The following is a 26,310-nucleotide window of genomic DNA, read 5'->3' on the forward strand; positions in this document are numbered from 1 at the left end:
CTGTTGAGTTTTTTTCATGATTTGGAGATACCAGTGTTGGACTGGAGTTACAAAGTTAAAAATCCCACAACACCAGGTTATAGACCAACAGGTTTCATTGAAAGCACGCTACCTTTCGGAGTGCTGCTCCTTCACCAGGTGGTTGTTTTTTTCAGCAATTTCGGTTTGTGTTTTTGACTTCGCAAATACACTGCCCAGAAAGGCATTATCAAAAAGATGGAATTTGAGCTTTTGCAAAGTAATTCAAACTGAGCAACTTGCACGTCTGCAAAATGTCACAAAGCATTTTTTTTGTCAATTAAGTATTTTTGATATGCAGTGCTTTTTTAAAAAAAAAGGGAAACACAGCAGCCAGATTGTGCATAGCAAGGCCCTACAAACAGCAATGAGGTAAAACGGGCCAGATAATCAGATTTAATTATCTTAGTTGAGAAATAAATGCTCTGTGAAAAAGAACTCCCTTTCACATTCATCTGAAACAGCAAGCATGATCTCTGTTTATTGTATCATCCAAAGAAATGGCATAATTTACCTTGTTTGCAAAGGAGCCCAAATTTTAGATTTTTTGTAAGTATAATAGAGGCCAAAGGGAAATAAAACAAGGAATAATGATTACATCAGTCTGGACAAAGCCTTTGGCACCTAGCGTACTATGGTGCACCATATTTAATAAAGTATGGATCTGAATAAAGAGAGAAATTTATGACCAGACATGGTCTAACTTGCTATTATTTTCATCCCCCTTTAGATCCTACAAATGAAAACATAAAAGTGGCTACAGCAAATGCGATATAGAGTCATAGAGATGTACAGCACAGAAACAGACCCTTAACTCATCAAGCCGACCAGATATCCCAACCTAATCTAATCCCATTTACCAGCACTTGGCCCATATCCCTGCAAACCCTTCCTATTCATATACTCATCCAGATGCCTTTTAAATGTTGCAATTGTACCAGCCTCTACCACTTTCTCTGGCAGCTCATTCCATACACGTACCACCCTCTTTAGGAAAACATTGCCCCTTCGGTCTCTTTTATATCTTTCCCCTCTCACCCTAAACCTATGCCCTCTAGTTCTAGATTCCCTCACCCCAGGGAAAAGACCTTATCCATTTATCCTATCCATGCACCTCATGATTTTATATACCTCTACAAAGGTCACCTCTCAGCCTCCGATACTCTTTTGGAGAATTGGGAAGCACAATGAAAAGGAGCATGATTTATTTTCCTTCCTGGTGCAGAATTCTTTACTCTTATTTGAGCAGTAAATTGTGTAGACAATACAAGATTATTTTCAGATGGAAACACATTTTGAGTCTTACAAACAGAATGATAAAATCCTTTTCTGAATACATGTCTCTTGTAATGTACTTAATAATAATGGAAGAGTGCTGATAATCCAATTTCATTTTCACACATGAGTTGGCACAGCATGGATTTACAATTAATAGTTTTTAATTTAATCTAATCTACAGAGGGAAGATTTAAAATGAATTTAAAATGACTGAACAAGCAACTTATTGATCTGGATCCTGTGGGTCCCAATAGCAACAAATGCTGAGCCACTACCACTACTGAAGACTTCAAAAGGTATCACAACTTCCAGTGCACCCAAATCAGCTCCAGAACGCACACTAGACTGGATTATAAAAATGTTAGGAAACAACTGTTTGGGAACTACGGCTATTTACCTAGAAATAGCTACAGTACTTTTGCTTAAATCAGTTGCCAATAATAATCCTTATTCCTCAATATTAAAAGTTTACATTGCATTGAGCTGAAAACAGACCTCCACACATGTCTTCAACTCATGGTATTGAAAAGGTTTGGCTTTTCCAGCAATGCACTGCCCTGGAAGCCAATGCTGCTTTACAAATTGCAGACAGTGTCGCAGAAACAAGCTTGTTTGCAAATTACAAGCCATCCTCTCTTTTCTCTGACTTGCCTCCATAACCCCATTTTGGCTCCACTGATGCTGAAATTCTCATTCATGTTACTTGTATAATGTGGGATCATCCAAAACTCTGCTGTCTATGTCAGAATTCTCAGCAAATCCTATTTTCTTAGTCCTCTTGTGCTCACCAACATATACTGACTTGTAGTCAAGCAACATCTTAAAACTCTAATCTTTGCTTCTATTTCCCTGTATCGCCTCTAATTTCCTACAGACCCACAAAGTTTAGAGATATTTGTTTGAATTTTAACCTTATTGTGCATCCCCAATAACTTTCTTTAAAAATATTATATTTTAGAAATGGTGTGCAAGACAAATGTTATGCCTAGAAAAGAATCATGTTATCCACCATACGAAAGCCAATGTTAATAGGAGATCCTAACAATTACAAACTGTAATTTTGCCTAAATTTGAGCATTTTTAAGGTTTGATTCTGTGGAAGGTAAAACCTGTCTTTGATTTTAAATAAGTGAGCAGTTAGAGCTTTCAATAAAACCAAAGTCCGCAAGAATTTTCAATTTTTGAATCCAACCATTGCTTTGGAAAGGTTACATAAACACTTTTTATAAAAAAAAATTTTTTTAAAAGACTGGAAGGGCAACAGGGCAGAAGGCCCACAGTAGTACTAACTTGCTGCTGGAAAGTAAGCAAGATATTCCTGGAATGATTCATCTACTCACATTTTATTTTCCTCTTTTTACTCAGAATGGCCCAGAATCTGGCAATTCACAGTACATAATTCTTCAGGCATGTTCCTGGTGTTATGGACCAGACCAAATATATCAAGGAGATAGCCTAGACCCCCAACCTTTATCTTACTTAAAGGCAAATAAAAGATGGTGCTCCATTTGGAATTTGATTGGTCACAGTATTCTGCTATAAGCAGAAAACACTTTATTCTTACCCCAGAGTTAAAATACAAACAAACAAAAATCTGGTAAAAGTTTTCCAATAGTGTTAACAAGTTAAGAGAATAATATGTTATTTAACTACTAAAGAGCAACTGTTCCAAAATGGTAACATCCCATAAGCACACCCTTGGCAAAGACAAGGTCAGTAAAACAAACTGCCTCACATGCAATTCTGGCAGCAGAGAGAGAATTCAAGCTTTTAGTTGTAGCTGGGAGAGATGGATAGCTGCTTCCACAACCAAGTTCAAAACCCTAACAACCGCTGAAAGCTAAACTAACAAGCTGGTTCTGTAGGAGCCTGACTCCACCCATTCATGCTGCTTCTATTATTAAAAAAGGTTGTTTATTGGTTTGGAAGGGACAGCTTGGTACCTATGGCTCAAACTCTCTTCAAAAAAAAGGAACAACATACACCTCTTAAAGCCAGTATCCTCACACTTGCCCTTACTGAAACATGGAAGGTGTGGAAGGGACTGGATTGAGTGGATACCAGGAATATGTCTCCTCTTATGGGGAAAGACCACAACTAGGCTGCATAAATTAAATGATAAGATGTCTTTTTTTTTAAGATGGAGATAAAGGAGAATTTTTTTCCTTACAGAGGGTCTCTTCTCCAGAAGATAGTGGAGTTTGGGTCTTCAAATATTTTCAAAACTGAGTTAAATAGATTTTTGATAGATAAGGAAGTTGTAGGTTATTCGTAGCAAAAGGAAAGTAGAGACAAGACAATTGCATCAACCATAATCCTATTAAGTGGTGGTGTAAGTTCAAAGGGCCAAATGGCCTACTTCTTTCCCAAAGGTATAATGTTTCCTTTGTATTTTAACCACTTTATGGCACATGATACTCTAACACAACTGCATCAAATCATCTGATATCTATGTCATGATCAAGACAGGAGGCAAGCATCTTGTTAATAGTTCTTCATGGCATCCCACTAAGGATTTACAATGTAAACTAGTGGCGGATGACAGTCTAATCTCTTTCCCTTCAAGATGAATCTTTGACCTCCTGTTACACTCACCACTTATCTTCCCGTCCTTGACTCTCATATAGGATACACCATCAATTCCATTATGTGGTAAACCTGGAGTGTGACCTTACATGTTACCACTCAGTAGCACACTACTTTTGAATAGTTTAAAACTTTAAAATTACTGTCATACAAAAAGCCCATGAATTGAAGGGCTCAAAGTGTAACTTCATTTCTTGGGTTATATCTTCAAGGAAAAGCTCAATAACAAGTGAAAACATTCGACAACAAAAGCTTACCATCTATTGAACTGTAAAGGGCAGGGTGAGATGCTCTTTGGCTGGCGGTTTGAACTAGATGGATCAAATGGCCTGTAAGGATTTTAAGATTGTAAAGCAGATGACCTCCTACTAACTGTAATTAAGTCAAAACACAACTATCCATTTAGTTTTGCATACTTATTGGAGAATGCTCAGTTGCAACATACAAAGGCCTTGGCCAGATGCAATCTTTCCAGAGAAGGTCCAGTGCAAGTCAAACTGAAATTATCTGAAGAGTATAATTTCAAAGTAGAAGACTCAAAATAGATCAGAAATGGCCCAATAAAAAAAATTATTTGTAATATTCCTTCCCAGACTCACCATTTTAGGCAAAAGAATTAATTGTTGAAATTGCTATCCAAAACAGAAGAACATCAGTCTAAATCTGGGACAATTCAGAATGCATGGAAGAGCACGAAATAAAACTGCCATGACTTGTTAGATTCTCTGGTTTCCATAATTTATTTATGATAGGTTTGTATTAGTTCTTAGAATTACATGCAGACTATTCAGCCAAATTGTCTGCTCCAGCATTTAAATGAATATCCTTGGATCCCCTTTCTCTAATCCTATCAGTATGTGCCTGTTTAGTATGTATCTGCATTATTCGTCTCAACAACTACTTATGGTAGTAACTTTTGCTCTTTTACTAGCAATTTATGTGAATTCATATTACATTTATTGCTTAGTAACTTATTTATAGTTCCTAGATTTGCATTCCACACCCCTCCCCAACAAGTGGAAAGATCTCTACATCTATCTTTCAAACTCTCCACAATTTTAAGTTACAGGCTGCCCTCAACTTGTTTTCTACAGAAAAGATCCCAAGCTTTTTTGGTCTTAAAATGATAAAGTATATTAATTCAATTCTCAAATCATTGTTTTGAAAACTTTTTGTACCTTCGCCAGTTCCTCTATAGCCTTTTTGTGGGAGAACATAATTATATTCTCAGAGTACTTCAAGCAAGGTTCTGTACATGTTTAAATAACTTGCCAGCTTTTCAGTTCTTTTCCCTCCAAAAATGAATCCCATTCTGCGCTTGTTCTGAAGGTTTACAGACTTTAGTCACCAATAGAAGTGATTTATGCATCTGTATCCCTATATCCCTTTGCTCCTCTACCCAATTTAGACTCTTATTCAAGTAGGGTATTGTTTTCTCAGTTTTACTGCGACACTATGTTTGCACATATAAAATGGTTTCAAATGTCAAAATGAAAGGGCTGACTGGGTTACCACAATGTACTTTGTCCTCAAACATCAGGACACGAGAGTGAAATATTCCTATTTTGTCCCTATTCTTTCACTGTAAATCTTCGCGTGTTCATTTTGGATAGATACCAAATTGGTACTAATAATTTATATTAATGTTACTGAAACATTAATTGGTGATCATTGTTTTATAAGCACCAACAAAAATACTTTGTTTCAAGCACAACTACCAGGGACAGGCAATAAATGCAGGCCCCAGCCAGCAACACACATGACCCACAAGTGAATAAAGAAAAACCCTTTGCAAGCTCTGCAGAACAAAGATTGTGCCTCTAACATGCTGCTCACAAAAAAGATATGCAATCCAGCCCCACACTTCCTTCTTCCACAGCCTTAGGCATATATTGAGTATGGAGAAAAATGATATCCCTTATCTGACAGAAACAAGGCAGGAGGCATTAAAATGTTGCAGAATTGTTCGCCACTGCACTCTCTTTCCAATCTGGTCAACTCCAACTATAAACTACATGCATTAAAACACCATTAAAAACATGCTTCCTTTGATTAGTTGGCATAGCAGGACCAACCTTACCCTGCAGTTCACTCTGTCCTAGCCCTGTACTTAATATTTTTCTAGTTTCTCTGTTTCCATTCGCGACCTCCCTTGGTTCTTCTTGTCCACAAGACAGACTTCTAAGTCTCAAATATATTCTCTTAAACTACTGATTATGCAACTTATTTTGCCAGCCCTTGAGTGAATGGCTAGTTTTTCCCTCCAGATCTATTATCATAAACTTCTCTTCTCAAAGTATTACCTTTGAAGTCTAGTATCCTTGCAAACTCCCATGTCATCTTCAATTCTCTTTTCTCTTTTACAGTTCTTAATGGTGTAATGATGTCTCCCAAATCTGCTTTCTCAATTTTTGCAGTGGCCAGTTTGAACTACTCCAATCAGGTTTACACTTCTACCAGACTAATAAAATGGTCCTCAAAGTCACAATTGATATCCTATGTTACTATAGCCATGATAAAGTATTCCTTTACAAACTTCTCAACCTGTCTGGGAGCTAAGTCATTGCTTACTACTGCATCCTCTTACAATATCTCTCCCACTGTCCAGATGGGTGGGTACTGCCCCTGCTCAATTCCATTCTGATGACTTTTCTTCCCATTCCCATACTGAAACCGCTTGAGGCTACTCAAGGAGAAAGTTCTTGTTGCAGAGGTTTGTTAATCTTTGGATATAATTACCCACATAGCAGTAAAGGCAGGGTCACTGAATATATTCAAGGCTGAGTTAGACATATTTGAACAAAAAAGGAATCAAAGATTATGACAGGCTGGCAAAACTGAAGTTAAAGCCACGATTACGTCAGGTTCACTCCAACTGAATGCTGAAGCAGCTTCAATTATTCAAACGGCTTAGTCCTGTTCTTGTTTCTTGTGTTACTGAGGCTTGGTGTCAAAGTTTGTTTGACTATAGCTCAGTAAAGTGCCCGGAGACATTTCACTGTCTCAAAGATGCCATAAAAATGCATGTTGCTGTAGAACACAATAATAACCAAAGGCCTGAGCTTGGAGCAGTGATGTCTATTCCAAAATAAACCAGTTATGAAAAGTGCCAGGTCTAAGAATTGGCCTAGCAGCTAGGCCCAGTTAGGAAATCTTTGGCATCATCTCACCACAGAATAATAGAAAATAATCAACCATATAACCAACATCTGAATTAGTGACAGTCCCAGTGCTCAAAGTAGTAGTGTTGATCCCCCTGTATCTGTGGCATCTCCTTGAATGGCCAAAGTAGTTGGGACCAAGTCCTTGCAGGGAGTGCACTTAAGACTGTTGAACTTTAACCTTTGTATCTTATTTTTCCACTTAATACTAGGAAGGACGATAATGGCAACTTTTAACTTTATTTTTCTACTTATACTAAGAACAGTGGTAATGCTTTTAACTTTGTTTCTCTATGTTACTAATTGTACCCGTGTTTTGTGCCTAAGGTGGCACCATGTGTGGAAAAATTCTACACTCTTCACTGTACTCCTGGACTAGAGTACATTGATAATAAAGCTTAAGTCAAAAGTACAATCACCCTCCTGCCTTCTAAGAAAGCATAATTGGAGTTGCATCCAAGTAATGACATTGGGCAGAATTGACAGCAGTAATGCCCCACTAGATATAACACTGAGAAGAGCTGCTTGTTATCATTGCATTAATTAACAGAAAACCTGCCAAAAGAAACAGTGGTCTTTGTCAATGGTCAGCGGTCCATCACTTTCACGGTGTAAAGCACAAATATGGGATTTTGCTTCTTGAAGAACAAAGTAACTGGGCACCATCTGGTGGACTTCAAATTGTAGTGCACAATGTGGGTTATGGATTAAAGACAATGGCACCAGATTACATCCAAGGATCAGTTCTAATTTTGTTCTTTCTGTTTTACAGACTACAAAGAAACCAGATCTATCATTTCTAATTTCATCACATTCTAAGTGTGATATGTCAGACAGAAAATGCACACAGAAGAGAGAAAGAAAGATCATGTGAGAGACAGAGAGAGAGAGAGAGAGACGGAGTATCTGCAAGAGGACAGGTGCACACGGTTTGGGGTGAAAGTAGGGCCTGCGCTCACATGAGAAGGCCCATTCACAAGTGAGAGAAAGAGACAGGTCTTATGCAGGAGAGGGAGAGATATCACAAATGCACACGCTAGAGATGAGGCAAGAATGTGCCAGAGATAGACAGAGAGACAGGGGGTCAAGAGCACACGCAGAATTGCAAATGCAAGAGCAGTGCTTCCCCCCGCCAATAAAACTGCCCTGATACCCAAGTTAACAACTAAAAAGATTCAAACTGTCGTCACCTTAAGCTAATTCTTTTATGCTATTTAATACTTCTAAGGTTATCTTCTAAATAAGCTCCAAAATTGACATTTCAGTAATGATTCTTACCACAAAGTGGAGCACTTGCATCGTAGATCAATTCTTGGATTAACAATGGATTTTAAATCATATTTCTACACTTATTTTCAAAATATCAAGATGCTTTTAAAGGAAATTTTATGCACCCTATTTTTTGCAAGTCCTTGTAGAATAGACACTGCTTAGGAAATGAAGTGCTGCCTCTTACCTGCGTGGTTGGGATCTACGTTCTTCTTCTCCACTGTCAGCCTCCTGCAATACATTAAAAAGAATAAATTTATTTTTTAAATCTCCCAAAAAAATTTACTTGAGCAAGACAATGTGACAACTTAAATAGATTTCATCTTGGATTTGATAAGTTGATTGGTATCTCAAAAATAATTAATTAACGCCTATGAATTAATGGAAGAAAATGACAGGGAGATGCAAATCTCTCTTCACTAATGTAATGATCTTAATACACCAGGATAGTAATACAATAAAAGAAAAAAAACTGGGAGAAGAGGATAATTTTCTAGATGAGTATGTTTTTGGACCAACAGGAAAGAGACATTGCTTTATGTGCTTGTGTGAAATAAGGTTGGTTAGGTGGGTCAAGAGGATCAAAATGTCAGCAGAGCAACATTTGGGGAGAAGGAAAAACAAAAATCAGACAGACAATGATTATGGTATTGGTTAACTATGCGGTGTTCGAACAAAGTATCTGGGCACCATCTGGTACTTTGCCTGTAAAACATTAAACTAGGGAAGTACCAGTTTCAGTGGAGGGTGAATGGATCTCTCCCAGTTAACTGAAATCAAAATCTGACAAGTAGACAATGGACTACCTTGGGTACTGTCGCAACACATTCTGACAAGGGGGAAAAAAAGTCAGATCTCCTTGGGTGATGAAAGAGAGAGTGCAAGCAATATAAAGCACAGAAAAGGTGCATACAACAGTCATTAAGTCGATAATACAAAGAAGAACAGGCTAAATACAAAAAGTTCAAAAGTGAAAAAGGAAATTATGAATTGTTACAGCGCAAGAGGCTATTCAACCAGGGTCTTAAACAGCTATTCAAATGAACATTCTCCTGCATTTTCCCCTGTAACCATCCACATTACTTACATAGAAACAATAACCTAATACCCTCTTGAAAATCTTGACTGGATCTGCCTCCACCACACGCTGACTACACACTGTGTGTAAAAGCTTTCCTCACATCATCTTTGCACCTTCTTGCAAATTACTTGAAACGTATGTCCTTGAACCCCAAATCATTTCACAATTGGTAACAATTTCTCCCCGTCTACTATGACCAGATTCTTAATTTTAAAAACTTCCATCAAATTGCCTCTTAGCCTTATTAATGTCAAAGAAAATATCCCAACTTCTCCAATTAATTTCATAATGGAGGTCTTTAGTCTCCAAAACCATTCTTGCAAACCTCTTTGCCACTCCTTTCAAATTTTTACTGTCACGTCATCGAGTCTTTCTGAACCCTGTCGAGCTTCACAACATCCTTCCGATAGGATGCATTCCAGAACTGCACGCAATATTCCAAAAGTGGCCTAACCAATGTCCTGTACAGCCGCAACATGACCTCCCAACTCCTGTACTCAATACTCTGACCAATAAAGGAAAGCATACCAAACACCTTCTTCACTATCCTATCTACCTGTGACTCTACTTTCAACATCCTTCCAAAATTGTCCACAATACCAACTGAGGACTAAGTAATGTCATACAAGTTCAGCATTACCTCCTCGCCCTGGTATTCTATGCCTTTGATAATAATAAAGCTGAGGATACTGTCCACTTTATTAACAGCCCTTTCCACCAGTTCTGCCACTTTTAATAACATACACATTTTTTAAAAATCAACTTGATCCTACATGAGACATCTATGTAATCTGGTGGGACTTGAACCTGGGTCTTCTGGCACAGAGGTAGGGACACTATCACTGCACCAAAAGAGCCCCTTATATCCATGTATACATCCAGATCTCTCGAATCTTACAGACATTTTTTATTTTATGCTGTCTTTCCATGTTCTTTCTACTGAAGGTCAGCTCACACTGCCTCACATTAAGTATAATCTGCCCCCTACTTTGCCACTCCATTAACTTGCCAATGTCCCTTTGAAGTTCTATACTCACACCCGCTATTCACAATGCTTGCAAATTTTGTTTCAAGTGCAGTTTGAAATTGTTCCCTGAACACCAAGGCCTGAATCATGAATTCACCTATTATAAATACATATGATTGAAAGACATTACACTGTTAATGATGTTGTCCTGTTTCTGTGTCCCCGTAACAGTCGAAGCAAACATTCAGAGACACAGTATGGCTCTACCTTCTTTAGCTTTATTCCAAGCCATGAAGAGAGAGCGCGATTGCCCATGTACACAAAGACATGAGTGCTTGGTCTTCTCTCAAACAGCAGATTCTTAAGGAATCATATAGTCACTTACAGGGAACAGCATTCAAATAAGGCAACATTTATATTGAGTGGGTCACCGTTACAATCAGCGAGCATCAACAGTAAGGGTTAAGCTATCTGGCATTACACAATGGATGTTCTTTACCTCGTTAAACCACTACCCTTGCCTCCAGCACCTCATTGTTTACCGCAAGTTCTTATCTGGTCAAAGTCATGCTAGCTGAGCTTTTGTCAAGCAACCCTAACTTCAGTCCTTCCCTACCTGCTCACACCTTCTATACTTTCTCAATGGTAAGGCCCTCGGGAGTGTTGTAGAAACAGAGGGAGCTGGGGGTGCAGGTTCATAATTCCTTGAAAGCAGCTTCACATATAGACAGGATGGTGAAAGAGGTGTTGGCACTCTTGCCTTCATTGGTCACAACATTAAGTACAGGAGTTGGAATGTTATATTGTAACTGCACAAGACATTGGTGAGGCCACTTTTGGAATACTGCATTCAATTCTAGTCAGAGCTTAAAAATGTGTTGCTGGAAAAGCGCAGCAGGTCAGGTAGCATCAAAGGAACAGGAGAATCGACGTTTTGGGCATAAGCCCTTCTTCAGGAATCGGGCTCATGCTCAAAACGTCGATTCTCCTGTTCCTTTGATGCTGCCTGACGTGCTGCGCTTTTCCAGCAACACATTTTTAAGCTCGGATCTCCAGCATCTGCAGTCCTCACTTCCTCCTAGTTCAATTCTAGTCACCCTGCTATAGGAAGGCTGTGGTCAAACTAGAAAGGGTGCAAAAACAATTTACAAGGATGTTGCCCGGACTAGAGGATTTGAATTAGAAGAGGAGGCTGGATTGAGTGAGACTTCTTTTACCCTGGAGTTTAGGAGGTTGAGCGGTGACCTGACAGAGCTTTATAAAATCATGAGATGCATAGATAAGGTGATAGCCAAAGTCTTTTCCCTCGGGTAGGGGAATTCAATACTGGAGGGCATGGGTTTAAAGATGAGAGGGGAAAGATTTAAAAGGGACCTGAGGGGGAACATTTTCATGCAGAAGGTGGTCCTGTATGGAATGAGCTGCCAGAGGAAGTGGTAGAGGCTGGCACAATTACATTTAAAAAGACATTTGAAAAGGTACATGGATAGAAAGATTTCAAGGGATATGGACCAAATGCAGGCAAATGGGACTAGTTCAGTTTGGGATACCTGGTTGACATGGACAAGTTGGACCAAAACATCTGTTTCCATGCTGTATGACTCTATAACTCTATCTTGGATGCATCTGATTTAGTCCCAGTGTCTTGTCAACTTCAGGCACACAGTCTATCCACCAGAACCACACCACCACATCATTTTTTGAAGATGTCTGGTGACAGAGTTTCCTCCATGGCCTGGATTACATTTGCTTCCTTCATAAAGACACATGCAATGTATTCACTTCATGTTTTAGCCATACCTCCCTCCTCCCATCTTAGTTCCTAATTCCGCCTGCCATCTTTTATTATAGTTATTTTTTCAAATATTAATTCATGAGATGCAGCAGTCATTGGCTTGGTCAACATTTATTACTCATCCCTAATTAAGAGCAAACCATATTGCTCAGTGGTCTGGAGTCTCATATAGGCCAGAACAGTAAGGTAAGCAGATTTTCTTCCTTAAAGATGTTATGTACCAGACAAAACCCCCTCAAAATATATTCAGATAGCCTAGAGCCCATCTTTTTTCTTATTTTAAGAAGAAAGTGTAAGGTACTGTGTTCTGGATGCAATTCAATTGGTCAAACTACCAGGTTTAAAGCAAAACACAGGGCAGAAGTGGGTACTGCAGATGCCGGAGATTAGAGTCAAGATTAGAGTGATGCTGGAAAAGCACAGCAGGTCAGGCAGCATCCGAGTAGCAGGAAAATTGGCTTTTCGGGAATTCCTGATGAAGGGCTTTTGCCTAAAACATCGATTTTCCTGGTCCTTGGATGCTGCCTGACCTGCTGTGGTATTCTAGCACTGCTCTAATCTTGATTTAAAGCAAAATACACTTTGTTCTTAGAATCCAGTTAAACTACAGACAAAATTTGAATTTTTAAAAATTGGCTTAACTGTAACTAGCAAAATACTTTACATGTTAACTACCACCAAATAGCTGTTCCATGATAGTAACATTCCATAAACATATCCTTTGCGAAAGCAAATCCAGTGAAGTTGATTGTCTCAGATGCAATATTGCTCCAGTCCTGGAGAAAAGACCATCAAGAGAAAACTGCAAGAGTGAGACCTCAAGTGTTTTGCCTTAGCAGGGAGAGATGTATAGCAGCTGTCATAACCCCAACAGTTATTGGAAGTTAAACTAAAATCCTGGTTCTATGGGAGTTTGACTCCACCCTTTCAGGCTGCTTCTATTGTTCAAATGTTTTTGAAAAAACCATGGCCTCACAAGCTGTTTACCTTATTGGCTTAAAACAGATGCTTGGCAACTCTGTCTCAACCTCTCTTCTCAAACAAAAATCAGGATAAAATACATCCCAAAGTATCATCACAAAGGACATGAGTGACTCAGATAGAATTTTATGACAACTAATGCTGTCCACAATCCCTATTAGATCAACTTTTGTTTCATTTCAGATTATTATTAAATCAAATTTCACCATCTGTCAAAGTTAGGTTTGAACCCATATTCCCAGAAGAGTATCTTGATGCTCTTAGTTGCCAGTCTATAAACATCACCACTGCCACACCCCTTTCCTACATGTGTATAGAAGACTTTGAGATTTCCTTTTTATAATCCCTCTTTGCCCCTCTTTTTGCTTTTCTCCTCTGAACGTTCTGTATTGAGCTTAGCTCTCCACCTAATTTTCTACCTAACATCTGCCATAACTACACATTCGTCTCCTGGTGCTCTGGTTTCCTCCCACAATCCAAAGATATGCAGGTTAGGTGAATTGGCCAGGCTAAACTGCCCATAGTGTTCAGGGATGTGTAGTTAGGTGCATTAGTCAGGTGTAAATGTCGAGTAGTAGGATAGGGGAATGGGTCTGAGTGGGTCATCTGAGGGTCAGTGTGGACTTGTTAGACCAAGTAGAGAGTCTATGTTTCTAGATGTGGACATGACCACTGTCTGATCACCCTCTCTTAAAAGAAAGAAAAAAAGTGTCCTGCAACTGCTCCTTAACCCTGCCACTACAGAGGCAATGCACCATCCTGAGGTTATGTTATAAATTTTTGTTGCCCTACTAAGTACCACAACTGTAATTTTCTGTGCTGAGTTTAATAGGTAAAAGCAACAACTGCATGAACCCCATAGGATGGTTGAGTGAGAGGTGACATTTTGCAAAGCTAATGGCCAAATACTGCACATTATCCAATAACTCGTAACTCAAGGTTTTCTGCCATAACATCTAGAGAATTTACATTTTAATGTCACTAATGTCAGCAAAATTTGGTTGAATGAGAGCTGACCACAGAATGCACCTGGAAATCTTAAAAGCAGCTGAAGAGTATTTCCTGCCTGGTCCTGTTCTCGAAGAAGCATGTTATAATGCTTTGAAAAGCACACTGAACTAGTGAAAGGATCAGAACCACAATCCCACTGAGAATCAATTGGAGCCTAAATCCTCTTATTACTAAGAAACTACTTCAATAGGAAACAGCGACTGAAACAAAGATTTCTCTACTCTGCATGTTTGTTTCCAGAAGTGCTCAAGCTAGTTTCTTTTGACTGAAAGACTATGATTGCTATAGTTACAATTAGTTATCAAAGCAGCACTTCTAAAGTACATAAACACCATAATAAAAATATTACGGCTAGGGGTTATAAAATTGTTTTCATTGAACAGGAGAAGTAAAACCAGAGGAAGTATAAACTAAATAAAAATTATTCTGAAAGAATGAAAAAAGATCATCTAGACCCTATGTTCATGTAGCCCTGAAATGATCTATTTATTCACTCAAACTGCATATTATTTTGTTTTTTTGGCATATCAATTATTACTTCATTATTTAAAAATGATTTAATTTCATCAATTCAAAAAGTTTACCAGGCAGGAACAGCAAAATGTTTGTCATGATAAGGCTCCCCGACAGATCCTTAAAATATCCATTCTTTACTGCAGTTATAGATGCAAGGGATAAGAAATATTAAATAGTACGGTTATGCTAAATACTCTGCAAAGCAGATTCAATTAGAAATTGATTAGAAATCTCAAAAGTAATTTTTTAAAAATGCAATTTTTCTCATGTCAGTAACAGCCCACACCCTTACATAAAATAATTCTAACATCCCTCTTTGCAAAACAATCTCCAACTTCCCCATCTAAAGCACAACTAAATACCTGCCTCTTCAGAAGTAATTTATTTCCCTTCCACCACCCAACCAAATATAAGCCTATCCCTTTCCTCCTGGATTATTGACCATTTCTGCCCAAACAGCCAAGAAAAATCTCCTGGTGTGTGCACCACAGCCGTTTTCTTCCTCGGTTTCTCCTTACGGAACTTTCATTCACCTGTTCCCTCTTCTCCTGGCCCGAGAGAGAATAAAAAGGACAAAAGTCTATCGCACATTTCCCCACTCCTTGCACAAAGATTCAGCAGTGCAACCAAAGGCTTCTCTTCCTTAATTGCTTCTTTTGTTTTTTCCCTACTCTTGCCTGATTTCCCTTATCTGGATGCAGTTATCACCAGTCTAACAATGTTAACAAACATATTGCACTTTCTCAACTCTGTAAAAACTTGAGAAGGTCAACAAGCAAGATAAATAAACAATCAAAAATCTGAAAGCTCAAAATGTACTTTTCCACTGGCATGCCACAAGAGGGCAGCAATAGAGGCCATCATCCAGTCCCTTTTTTGAGAGACTTGTATTTCACATTTTGTGATGCCTCTCAAATAGTCAGATGTTTTAAGATAAGATGCTTTTCAGTATACCTCTATACTGAAATCATTTATTCAGTTCTAATAAAATCTAGATACCTGTTGTGCTTGTCCATATAATTCTTCATGTGTATATGTAATTCATTTATAAACATTGCAGTTAGCTCAGCTTTAACAGTCTGTTTCTACTGCATTCCAGATTACGTTAGCAAATTTTTCTTTGAACTTCCCTTTACCATTCTGGTTTGGATTTGACGTTTTCTTCTGTTAAAGATTTATCAACCACTGGATATAATAAAAGGACAGAAAAGATTTTTAAAATTCAATACTAAAAAGGCAAACATACAGCCATTTCAATCATATGATATTTTGCAAACAGCAATGAGATGCATGACCAAATAATAATGGCGTTGCTTAAGGAAGGAGTATTCACAGAGATACCTGGAACACTCCGTACTTTGGTTGCAAAAGACCATGTGCTAACCAAGTGTCATTTCTCACTCCCACACACACACAAACCTAAATCCTCCAGGATCATCTTTGCCCAAGATTTTCATAGTACCTCAGAAATCTCCACCATTCATCCAGTTGAGCCCACAGATCTACACCCCTCCTTTAAATATATCTACAAATATACAAACTAGGAGCAAAAGTAGACCATTCAGCCCCTCCAGCCTGCCCAGCCACTGAATAAGTTATTAGCCAATTTATATTTGGAATCCATATTTTCAATTACTCCTGATAGTATTTCATTTCCTTGCCTAACAATAATGTATCTACTTCCACCTTAAAAATATGTAGACCATGCCATTATTGCCTTCTGAAGCACAGAATATCAAAGTCACAAAACTCAGGGGAAAAAAAATCTGCCACCTCACAATTTCAACTGCCACTCCCCCATATCCCAGTCTTTACTGAGTTATGTTGTTGTAAAAAGCATACAACTTAAAAACGGCCACAATGAGTAATTTTGTGAAGCATATCCTAGCTGTAGGGAAATTCACCACCAGGTCAGGATTAAACTCATCTTTGTCCATGAGTACACTTTAAATGGTTAGCATAATAGGGATCGCAAATGGCAAACTTAGTTGCTCATTCCCCCTCCACCCCAGTATTCTGGAAACTGAGAAAATAATTAATTACACGCCAGGTTTTCTTGTATATGATTCATCACCAGCATTTCAAGAATTTGTCAGAGATATTCAAAGCATTAGACACCCCAGAGATATTCAAAGCATTAAACAGTTAAAAGATTTAATTTGCTCAAAAATAGGGGAAGCAGAAAAGAAATAATCAAGAAGGGACAGTATAAAATAATACTCTTCAGGTTCATGCAGCCAAGAACATTTATTTATCCACAGAATAATTAATGCACCAGATTAGTCTGTCTTTGATATATCTTATTTTTAAAAACTGGCAAAATAGTTTTAATTCACCAATGCAAAGGTCAATAGGCAAGAGCAGAGGAAACGTTTGTAATAACATGGCTACATTGTTCAATGCAGTTAGAACTGTAGCAGAGAAGAACGCAAAATTAAAGGTCTGTATAGGTACTATATTTGCAACAACAAGCAAACAGCGGCCTATATCAAAGCTCTTTCTCATTTAAAAATGAATTAAGTTTACTGATGTTTTTATAATGTGAAGCATACATCAAAATCTGCCATGCTGAATGCTGCCCAAGAAGCTTTGAGGTGCTAATTAGGATTGTTGTGATGTGCTATCAAGCATGTGGTATGATAATTATATTTTTCCCTCCCCCAACACAACATAACGTGGGAGTTTTAAGATTTCCTTCTTTGCCCAAATATGAATAGAGTTTCAAACTGGCCCAGTGGAATATCGACAATGTGCTGTACACAGAGGAACTGAATGTGTGATGACAAATAGAAAATGTTCTTCCAGTAAATTCAAAATTCTACAAACTAGCTCTATTCATTACAAAATAATCACACCATTTGTGAGGGAACATGTGCCACCTTCATGTCAGCCTTCCTCCTTGGTACATCTTGAACAAAAGAAAATTCTTCAACATATCAATTCTCTTCTGATAAACAGAAAACACTCTTTGCTCAGTCCCTGAGGAATTGCTTGTCATTTTGGCTCATTACAAATATCAAGGCGTCAGCTGGCTAATCCCAACTGCAAACCTACACAGGATAATTTACTTAGCATATCAAATTGGAAGTATATAAAAGCAACTTCAGTGATTATCAGCAACACTCCAAACAGGCTTATATTTTGCACAATTAAATGAAAATAACATTAAATAAATTACGTCATATTATGGCAAAAGAACTGTACAAATTAATTAAAACATAGTACACTAATTAAAAGTCTATTTTGTTCAAAATACTGATATCATTTCACATAATATTCAAGTCTTTTTCATTTATAGAGTCATAGAGATGTATAGCGTGGAAACAGACCCTTCGGTCCAACCCGTCCATGCCGACTAGATATCCCAACACAATCTAGTCCCACCTGCCAGCACCCACCCCATTTCCCTCCAAATCCTTCCTATTCATATACCCCCAATGTCCTGTACAGCTGCAACATGACCTCCCAACTCCTGTACTCAATACTCTGACCAATAAAGGAAAGCATACCAAACACCTTCTTCACTATCCTATCTACCTGCGACTCCACTTGCAAGGAGCTATGAACCTACACTCCAAAGGTCTCTTTGTTCAGCAACACTCCCTAGGATTTTACCATTAAGTGTACAAGTCCTGCTAAGATTTGCTTTCCTAAAATGCAGCACCTCACATAATGTATCAGACCTGAGGATCAAAGTGCATAAATTTAAATGAATGAGAAATGGCTTTCAAAAAGTTATTAAAATTAATTTATTTGCAGAAAGACAAACATGCACGTGGAACATTTTCTCAAGCAAAGTAGTGAAGATAAATATATTAGATGGCTTGCTTCAATGAGATGAAAGGCCTTTAAGACTTTTTGATCCTTGAGTTACAAAAACTGGAGTTGTTCAGCTTATTGTATTCATTTGAGATGATGCTATTATTTGAGAGTGACCAAAAACCTAGTTCCTTTCTTTCTAGGGATTATAGTGTATGGAATAAAACGGATATCGTGATTGTGTTGTCTTTAGTGCTACACGACTGCACAGAAATTGTACGAAAGAACAGGAATGCTACTTCTGGGATTTTCGTCATTCAACCTGTCCGATCCCCTCCACTTGTGGTCAACTGTGTCTGGAGAAGCGATGGTGGCTGGATAGTGATTAAAAGTAGCACCAGAGGTAGCAAGATCACGTGGACGGAGAGCTGGACCACATATCAATATGGCTTTGGTGATGTGCTGAGTGATTACTGATTGGGTAATGATTATATACACTTTCTAACCAGGCAAACTCATTACAAACAGAGAACAGAGTTTTTTTAGATAATCGTATTCCTCTTTTTACTTAGAACCTGAGAGTGAGAAGTACACAATCAGGTTTGGTCCATTTTCTGGGAATGTGATTGACCAAATGACCCAACTTAGAACCAATCAAATGATTGTTAACCAGGCTTTTACTACAAAGGATACTGATAACTACAATAGGTGTTGTGCCACTCTTCGTAGTGGATGATGGTTTGATGCCTGTGAATATGCACAACTTAATAACAAGAATCCATCCATATTGGTCTGGAATTTGCATTAAGAAAGTCATCATAATGGTTCAAGCACTGTGTTAACTGTGGCTTCACGAACAATATCAGTTTGTTTGTCACTTATTTATTCAGTGGCCATTAACATCACATTGCTATTGTCATGTTTTCCTCCTTCTCCTATTGATTTCTTCCTGGGCTTTGAGTGCAGGGACATCAGCTACTTTCTAGTATCCCTTTCATGGGACTGGTATTCATATAAATCTTGAAGCAAATGTGAAACCGTTGAACAAGAAAAGCATTGCATCGAATGGTGTTTCTTCTTCAGCTGCAAGCCACATCAGCAACACCCTTGATTCGCAGTATTTAAATATAGAATTTGTAGCACTTACATTCCTAAGATTAGTCAATTTAGAACTGGCTGAGGTTTAAAATTTGTGCAGTTCTCTATCCCAATTCTTAAAATTTTAACTTCTGTTCTTCTTTTCACTCTGGATCTGTGCCTTCCTCCTTCTTTGCCACACTACTGACAATGGCGCTGTTAGCTGCTCTCTCAAATTTCATAATCCATTTAGCTGCATTTACCTCTTCTACCTCAACATTTTTGTCTCACCTTACTCATGCTCTCCTTTACCATAAGACATAGGAGTGAAAGTAAGGCCATTCGGCCCATCAAGTCCACTCCGCCATTCAATCATGGCTGATGCGCATTTCAGCTCCACTTACCAGCGTTCTCCCCGTAGCCCTTAATTCCTCTAGACAACAAGAATCTATCAATCTCGGCCTTGAAGACATTTAGCGTCCCGGCTTCCACTGCACTCCGTGGCAATGAATTCCACAGGCCCACCACTCTCTGGCTGAAGAAATGTCTCTGCATTTCTGTTCTGAAATGACCCCCTCTAATTCTAAGGCTGTGTCCACGGGTCCTAGTCTCCTCGTTTAACTGAAACAATTTCCTAGCATCCACCTTTTCCAAGCCATGTATTATTTTGTACGCCTCTATTAAGTCTCCTCTTAATCTTCTAAACTCCAACGAATACAATCCCAGTTTCCTCAGCCGTTCCTCATATGTTAGACCTGTCATTCCAGGGATCATCCGTGTGAATCTCCGCTGGACATGTTCCAGTGCCAGTATGTCCTTCCTGAGGTGTGGGGACCAAAACTGGACACAGTACTCCAAATGGGGCCTAACCAGAGCTTTATAAAGTCTAGTACATCTCTGCTTTTATATTCCAACCCTCTTGAGATAAGAGGCAACATTGCATTCACTTTCTTAATCACGGACTCAACCTGCATGTTTACCTTTAGAGAATCCTCGACTAGCACTCCCAGATCCCTTTGTGCTTTGGCTTTATTAATTTTCTCACCATTTAGAAAGTAGTCTATGCTTTTATTCTTTTTGCCAAAGTGCAAGACCTCGCACTTGCTCACGTTAAATTCCATCAGCCATTTACAAATCTCCTTGAAACCCACACCTCCCATCAAGCCACATGTCCCTTCTGAACTATTTTACTGTTAAATATCCAATGTTTAACTATGAAGCACCTTGAGACTTCTACTTCCACAGGAAAAGTTTAAAAAATTTCTTTGAAAGCAAAATCCTGTCGATACTGGATGTCTAAAATAAAAACAAAACATGCTGGAGAAACTCAGCAGCTTTAGCAGCATCTGTGGAAAACAGAGTCAACATCGAGCCAAGTATGACTTCTTCTGAAGATATATTTCATTTGAAACGAATTGTTTTTCTCTCCACAGATTCTGTAGCTTCTTTAAAAATGTTACTTCACAGATGAAATCCTAAACAAAGGCCTGTTCTCACATCAGCAGTGCCCTCAGTGACCTTCATCAATTTGTGATTCCCCCAATGCTTCAAATTTGAAGCAGTCGAAATGCATTTTATCTCTCGATTTTTTTGCAGTGGTCTCTTGAGAACTCTTCTTCATCTATTTGGTTCATGTTTCAAATAAAATTCCAGCCAGCCCCTGCCTCAAACCTCCACAAGTTATAATTAATTCAAACCACACAAATGTCACACTTGTGCTGCCTCCACGCTGGCCAGAGTGGTTTGTTCCACTGTACGGATTGAATTAACCACATCTTCCAATCCTACTGTAATTTCTAATTTTCATACCTTCAGTAATAAATGTCTTGATCTCTTCTCCATCATTAACAGCTTCTTTTAGCCTCAAGATGATGCCCTCTGGATCTTCTTCTGCCATTTCCCCTTGTGTTCAAAATCTTTTGCAGCAGTTGCGATCCTGGTCCACATACTAAGTATTATAATTTGTGGTCTTTTCCGAGCTTGCTTAGGATATGCTTTTCTCTCTCACTAAATATCCTCGGAGGCATCTTGGCTTATGTCTTACGCCAACAAAAGTAAAAAAAAAAGTGCCTGTCTTTCAGACTCAATTTACACACATCACAACTGTAATTCTTATCTCTCTCCCCACCCATCAGTAAAAAGGAACTAAGTATTTCATAGAAATATTTTCCGAAACTTGTGTCTGAACAACACTGCTAATTTTGCAGTGAATCTTGCCATGATATACAATTCTATTTGTTTGAATTTAGGTGATAAACAGGTCCTGCACATATTAAATTTTCCAAGAAGGACACAGGTGCAGATTTTATCAAAACAGAGGGAGTGCTGGATTGCTACAGACACTCCAGACAAATTGACACTATTAGGAATATAAAGCTTAACTCCACAATCAAATTAAGTGATTTATTTTTCGCCTCTCCTCTTGAAGATGCCCACAGTGATTAGGACATGGCTTTGAAGCAACAAAAGCCCAGGAATGTTCCAATCTAAAGTAAGTTAAAGGTCGACAGAAGTTGTTGAGCATTGTATGATGATTATAAATTTTAATTTCATTTGGTTTGTTGACGATGGAATAATGTTCATACCAATTGCCTACACCTGTTAAGACAGTAATATCAGAAGAAAATAAATGTGGTATCCAATATCCATTCAATTTGTTCAAGAACTACACTGGCAGTAACTGCGCTAAAATACCTTACAAACTGATCAATTTTCAAGTTTATAGACTAGCCAATCCATGTTTTACCTCAAATATTCATGTCAGAGACGGAAGGGCATTTCTTATAAATCACTAACTGTTCTGATGCCAGCATAAAATTATTGTGGACAATGTTAATTCTTGGCTTAGATAGTCTCATCCCTGCAGCACATCCTATAGATTATTTATTCCAGATCCTCTTTCAAAGATAGAGCATGGCTCAGCCGGTCAAGCAGCATCCGAGGAAGAGGAGAGTCGACGTTTCAGGCATAAACCCTTTATCAGGAATGAGGCTTGTGGGGGCTGAGAAATAAATGGGAGGGGAGGGGTGGGAGAAGGTAACTGGGAGTGCAATAGGTAGATGAAGGTGGGGGTGAAAGTGATAGGTCAGAGAGGAGGGTAGAGCAGATAGTGGGAAGGAAAACGGACAGTTGAGCACTGTGCAGAGTGGGACTGGGATAAGATGGGAGAGGGGAAATGGGGAAATTGGTGAAATCCACATTGTTCCCATGTGGTTGGAAGGTCCCAAGGCGAAAGATGAAGCGTTCTTCCTCCAGGGGTCAGATAGTTAGGGTTTGGGGATGAGGAGGCCCAGGAATTGCATGTCCTTGGCAGAGCACGAGGGGAAGTTAAAGTGAACAGCCACAGGGCAGTGGGGTTGGTATGTGCAGGTGTCCCAAAGATGTTCTCTCAAACTAAGTGCAAGTTGGCGTGCTGCCTCCCCAACGTAGAGATGACCACATCGCGTGTAACAGATGCACTAGGTCACAGCTGTGGAAGTACAGGTAAATTTCTGTTGGATGTGGAAGGATCTTTTGGGGCCTTGAACAGAGGTGGGGGTGTTGGTGGTGGGCACCGGTTTTGCACTTCTTGCAATGGCAGGTGAAGGTGCAAGGAGAGGACGGTAGGTTGGAGAGGGCGTGGACCTGACAAGGGAGTCATGGAGAGAATGGTCATGTGCACCTAAAGTCGTCTCCTCTACACTGGGGAGACAGGACGCCAACTTGTGGATCATTTCAGAGAACATCTCTAGGACACCCACACTGACCAACCCCACCACCCTGTGGCTAAACACTTCAACTGCCCCTCCCACTTTGCCAAGGACATGCAGATTCTGGGCCTCCGCCATCGCCAAACACTAACAACCCAACGCCTGGAGGAAGAACGCGTCATCGTTCGCCTTGGGACACTCCAACTACATAGGATCAAGGTGGATTTCACCAGTTACCCTATTTCCCCTCTCACCCCCACCTTACCCCAGTCCCAACCTTCCAACTTGCCACTGTCCTCTTGAACGCTGCTACTTATCCATCTTCCTTCCCACCTTTCTGCTCTACCCTATCACTCCCCCCTCCCACCACCTTCATCTACCTATCGCATTCCAGCTACCTTCCCCACTGCCCCGAACAAAGGCAAATTCAGTGAAACAGGCTGTCTTATATGCAACTCTAGTAGCAGGAAGAGAACTCCCAGCTCTTAGTTGTAATCGAGAGGAAAAAACAGCTTCTACATCCAGCTTCGAAGAGCCCAGCAGTAACTGCTACTGAAAGATTAAAGCTAAAAATGCTGGTTCTGCGAGGGTTTGAACCCACCCATTCAGGGTGCTTCGATTGTTCCAACTTGCAGTTTACTTTATTGGATTCATATTGACAGCTCGAAATCACTGTCCTAAAACCTCTCCAAAAAAAAAAGGTCAAAATACACCTCTTAAAGCCATAGAATTGTCACAATTTGCATACTTCCTTAATTAAGGAACCAATACTGTACAGCATTCCCAACATGATCTCGCCATTCCCCTGTATAAAACTGAAGCATAAACCTCTTTACTTTTATATTCAGTAATTTATAACCTCTGAGATAGACTAAAAAAAGTCTGTCATGTGAATCGGATTGCAGAGGAATCTTTCAAATGCTCTCATGAACAAGGGGATCCTTTTAAGTAATGTTGTGAATCAACGTCTGCATAGGTTCAAATGGTTTTGAAAGATGTAAAATATGAAACAAACGATCCAACAAAAGCAATACTGCAGAAAATATAAATACTTTCCATACTTTTCATGATTAAGTCAATTATTCTGAAGTAACCTTTTGGAATAACTCAAAAGATCAGAATATTGATCCAAATCAAAAGGAGGAAAACAAAGGAAAATACATATGAACCTACAGGTTAACAACAGGAGTAAGCTAATGGACCACTCAAGCCTGTTCTGCTATTTAATAATATAATCACTGATCGGATTGTAACTTCAACTTCACAACAACATTCTCTACATTTTTCTTCCTGAAGCAGAAGCCATGCGTTGGCATACTGACTGATGTGCATTGAGCATCCCAGTTTCTGAGGATGTGGCTCCACATTCCCACCAACTCCAGATAACCTTCCATCCTCTTGCTTCCAAGCATCCATCCATCTCTGCCTTAAGAATATTTAAAGAGTCTGCTGCCACTGTCTTTTCTAAAACAGAATTCCAAGACTAAACTAAAAGAAAGGTTGTTGCCTCAGCGTGGTCTTAAATAGATATGCATATTAACCCTGCGATTCATTCACTAGGACCACCATTGCCTTCTGCATCCTCCTACCATTAAAATAAATAGCTCCATTTCTTCCAATCAAAATGGACAATTTCACATTTGCCAGATTTTTGCCCATTCACTTCATCTATCTGTATCCTTTTGGAGGCTTATAGCTTCCTCTTTACAACTACTTTGCTGTCTATCTTTGTGTGAAAGTTAGCAATATAACAATATACCCTTATGAAAGTCATTTATACAAATTCTAAAACATCTAGGCCTAGCACAGACACCCTGAGAATATCACTCATAGAATCCCTACACAGTGTGGAAGCAGGTCATTTGGCTCGAGTCCACAGGGACCTTCCAACAGCACCCCACTCTGTCCTTGTAACTCTGTATTCCTATGACCAATCCACCTAACTTGTACAGCCTTGGACTGTGGGAGGAATCTGGAGTACCTGAGAGGGATCCCATGCAGTCACGGCGAAAATGTGCTAACTTCACACAGACAAGTTGCCGGAGGGAGGAAACAAGTGGCAGCAATGCTAGCCACTGAGCCACCATGTTGTGCTATCAAGACTGTCGTGCTGTATTTGACATCAACATCTGCTGGAGATAAGCGGATCATCACCGTAAGAAGTGCTTTATCTTAATTTTGCCATTATAAGAACATGTCGACTCAAAGCCGAGCATTATCAATCATGATAAGAAGCAAACATTTCTTACAGATGTGCTCAACGGTGTAACAATTTCTGCTGCTTCTTACTGTTATGATCAACAAACAAAAATAGAAGTTGCTGGAAAAGCTCATGATTTGGAGATGCTGGTGTTGGACTGTTAAAAATCACACAACACCAGGTTATAGTCCAACAGGTCCACACCACCCGATGGCGGCACTCCGAAAGCTAGTGTGCTTCCAATTAAACCTGTAGGACTATAACCTGGTGTGTGATTTTAAACCTTGGAAAAGCTCAGTAGGTCTGGCAGCATCTGTGCAGAGAAAGTTGAAACTTTATTGCTGGAACAGCACAGCAGGTCAGGCAGCATCCAGGGAACAGGAGATTCGACGTTTTGGGCACAGGCCCTTCTTCAGGAATCATGCCTTTAATTTCCGAAATGGCTAGAAAGAACTGTTTGTTCAGTCTATGGATTCTTCTGTAAATGAAGAACAGTAGAGGTCCTTTACAGGTCTGTGAGAGAGTTGTCCTGAGCTGGGGTAGGTCGAGTTGCAGGGAATGTAAGGAGATTCGACGTTTCGGGCACAGGCCCTTCTTCAGGAATGAGCAGAGAGTGTTCAGCAGGAGAAGATAAAAGGTAGGGAGGAGGGACTTGGAGGAGGGGCGTTGGAAATGTGATAGGTGGAAAGAGGTCAAGGTGAGGGTGATAGGTGGGAGTAGGATGGAGGCGGAGAGGTCAAGAAGAAGACATTTCCAACTCCCCTCCTCCAAGTCCCTCCTCCCTACCTTTTATCTTCTCCTGCTGAACACTCTCTGCTCCTTCCTGAAGAAGGGCCTGTGCCCGAAACGTCGAATCTCCTGTTCCCTGGATGCTGCCTGACCTGCTGTGCTGTTCCAGCAATAAAGTTTCAACTTTGATCTC

The 26,310-nt window shown here is 39.4% G+C and overlaps 1 protein-coding gene across 2 annotated transcripts in view; it reads right to left on the reverse strand.

Annotated features, from left to right (window-relative positions):
* The window catches only part of ssh2a (slingshot protein phosphatase 2a), a 169,203-nt gene that overhangs the window by 115,479 nt on the left and 27,414 nt on the right, over window positions 1–26,310 (reverse strand). For both annotated transcript variants that reach the window (XM_043718420.1, XM_043718419.1), the window contains exon 2: window positions 8,500–8,543. In XM_043718420.1, the coding sequence (XP_043574355.1) occupies window positions 8,500–8,543 (44 nt within the window). The remainder of the gene's footprint in view (window positions 1–8,499; window positions 8,544–26,310) is intronic.

Source organism: Chiloscyllium plagiosum, chromosome 28 (assembly GCF_004010195.1).
Source record: "Chiloscyllium plagiosum isolate BGI_BamShark_2017 chromosome 28, ASM401019v2, whole genome shotgun sequence".
Lineage (NCBI taxonomy): Eukaryota > Metazoa > Chordata > Chondrichthyes > Orectolobiformes > Hemiscylliidae > Chiloscyllium > Chiloscyllium plagiosum.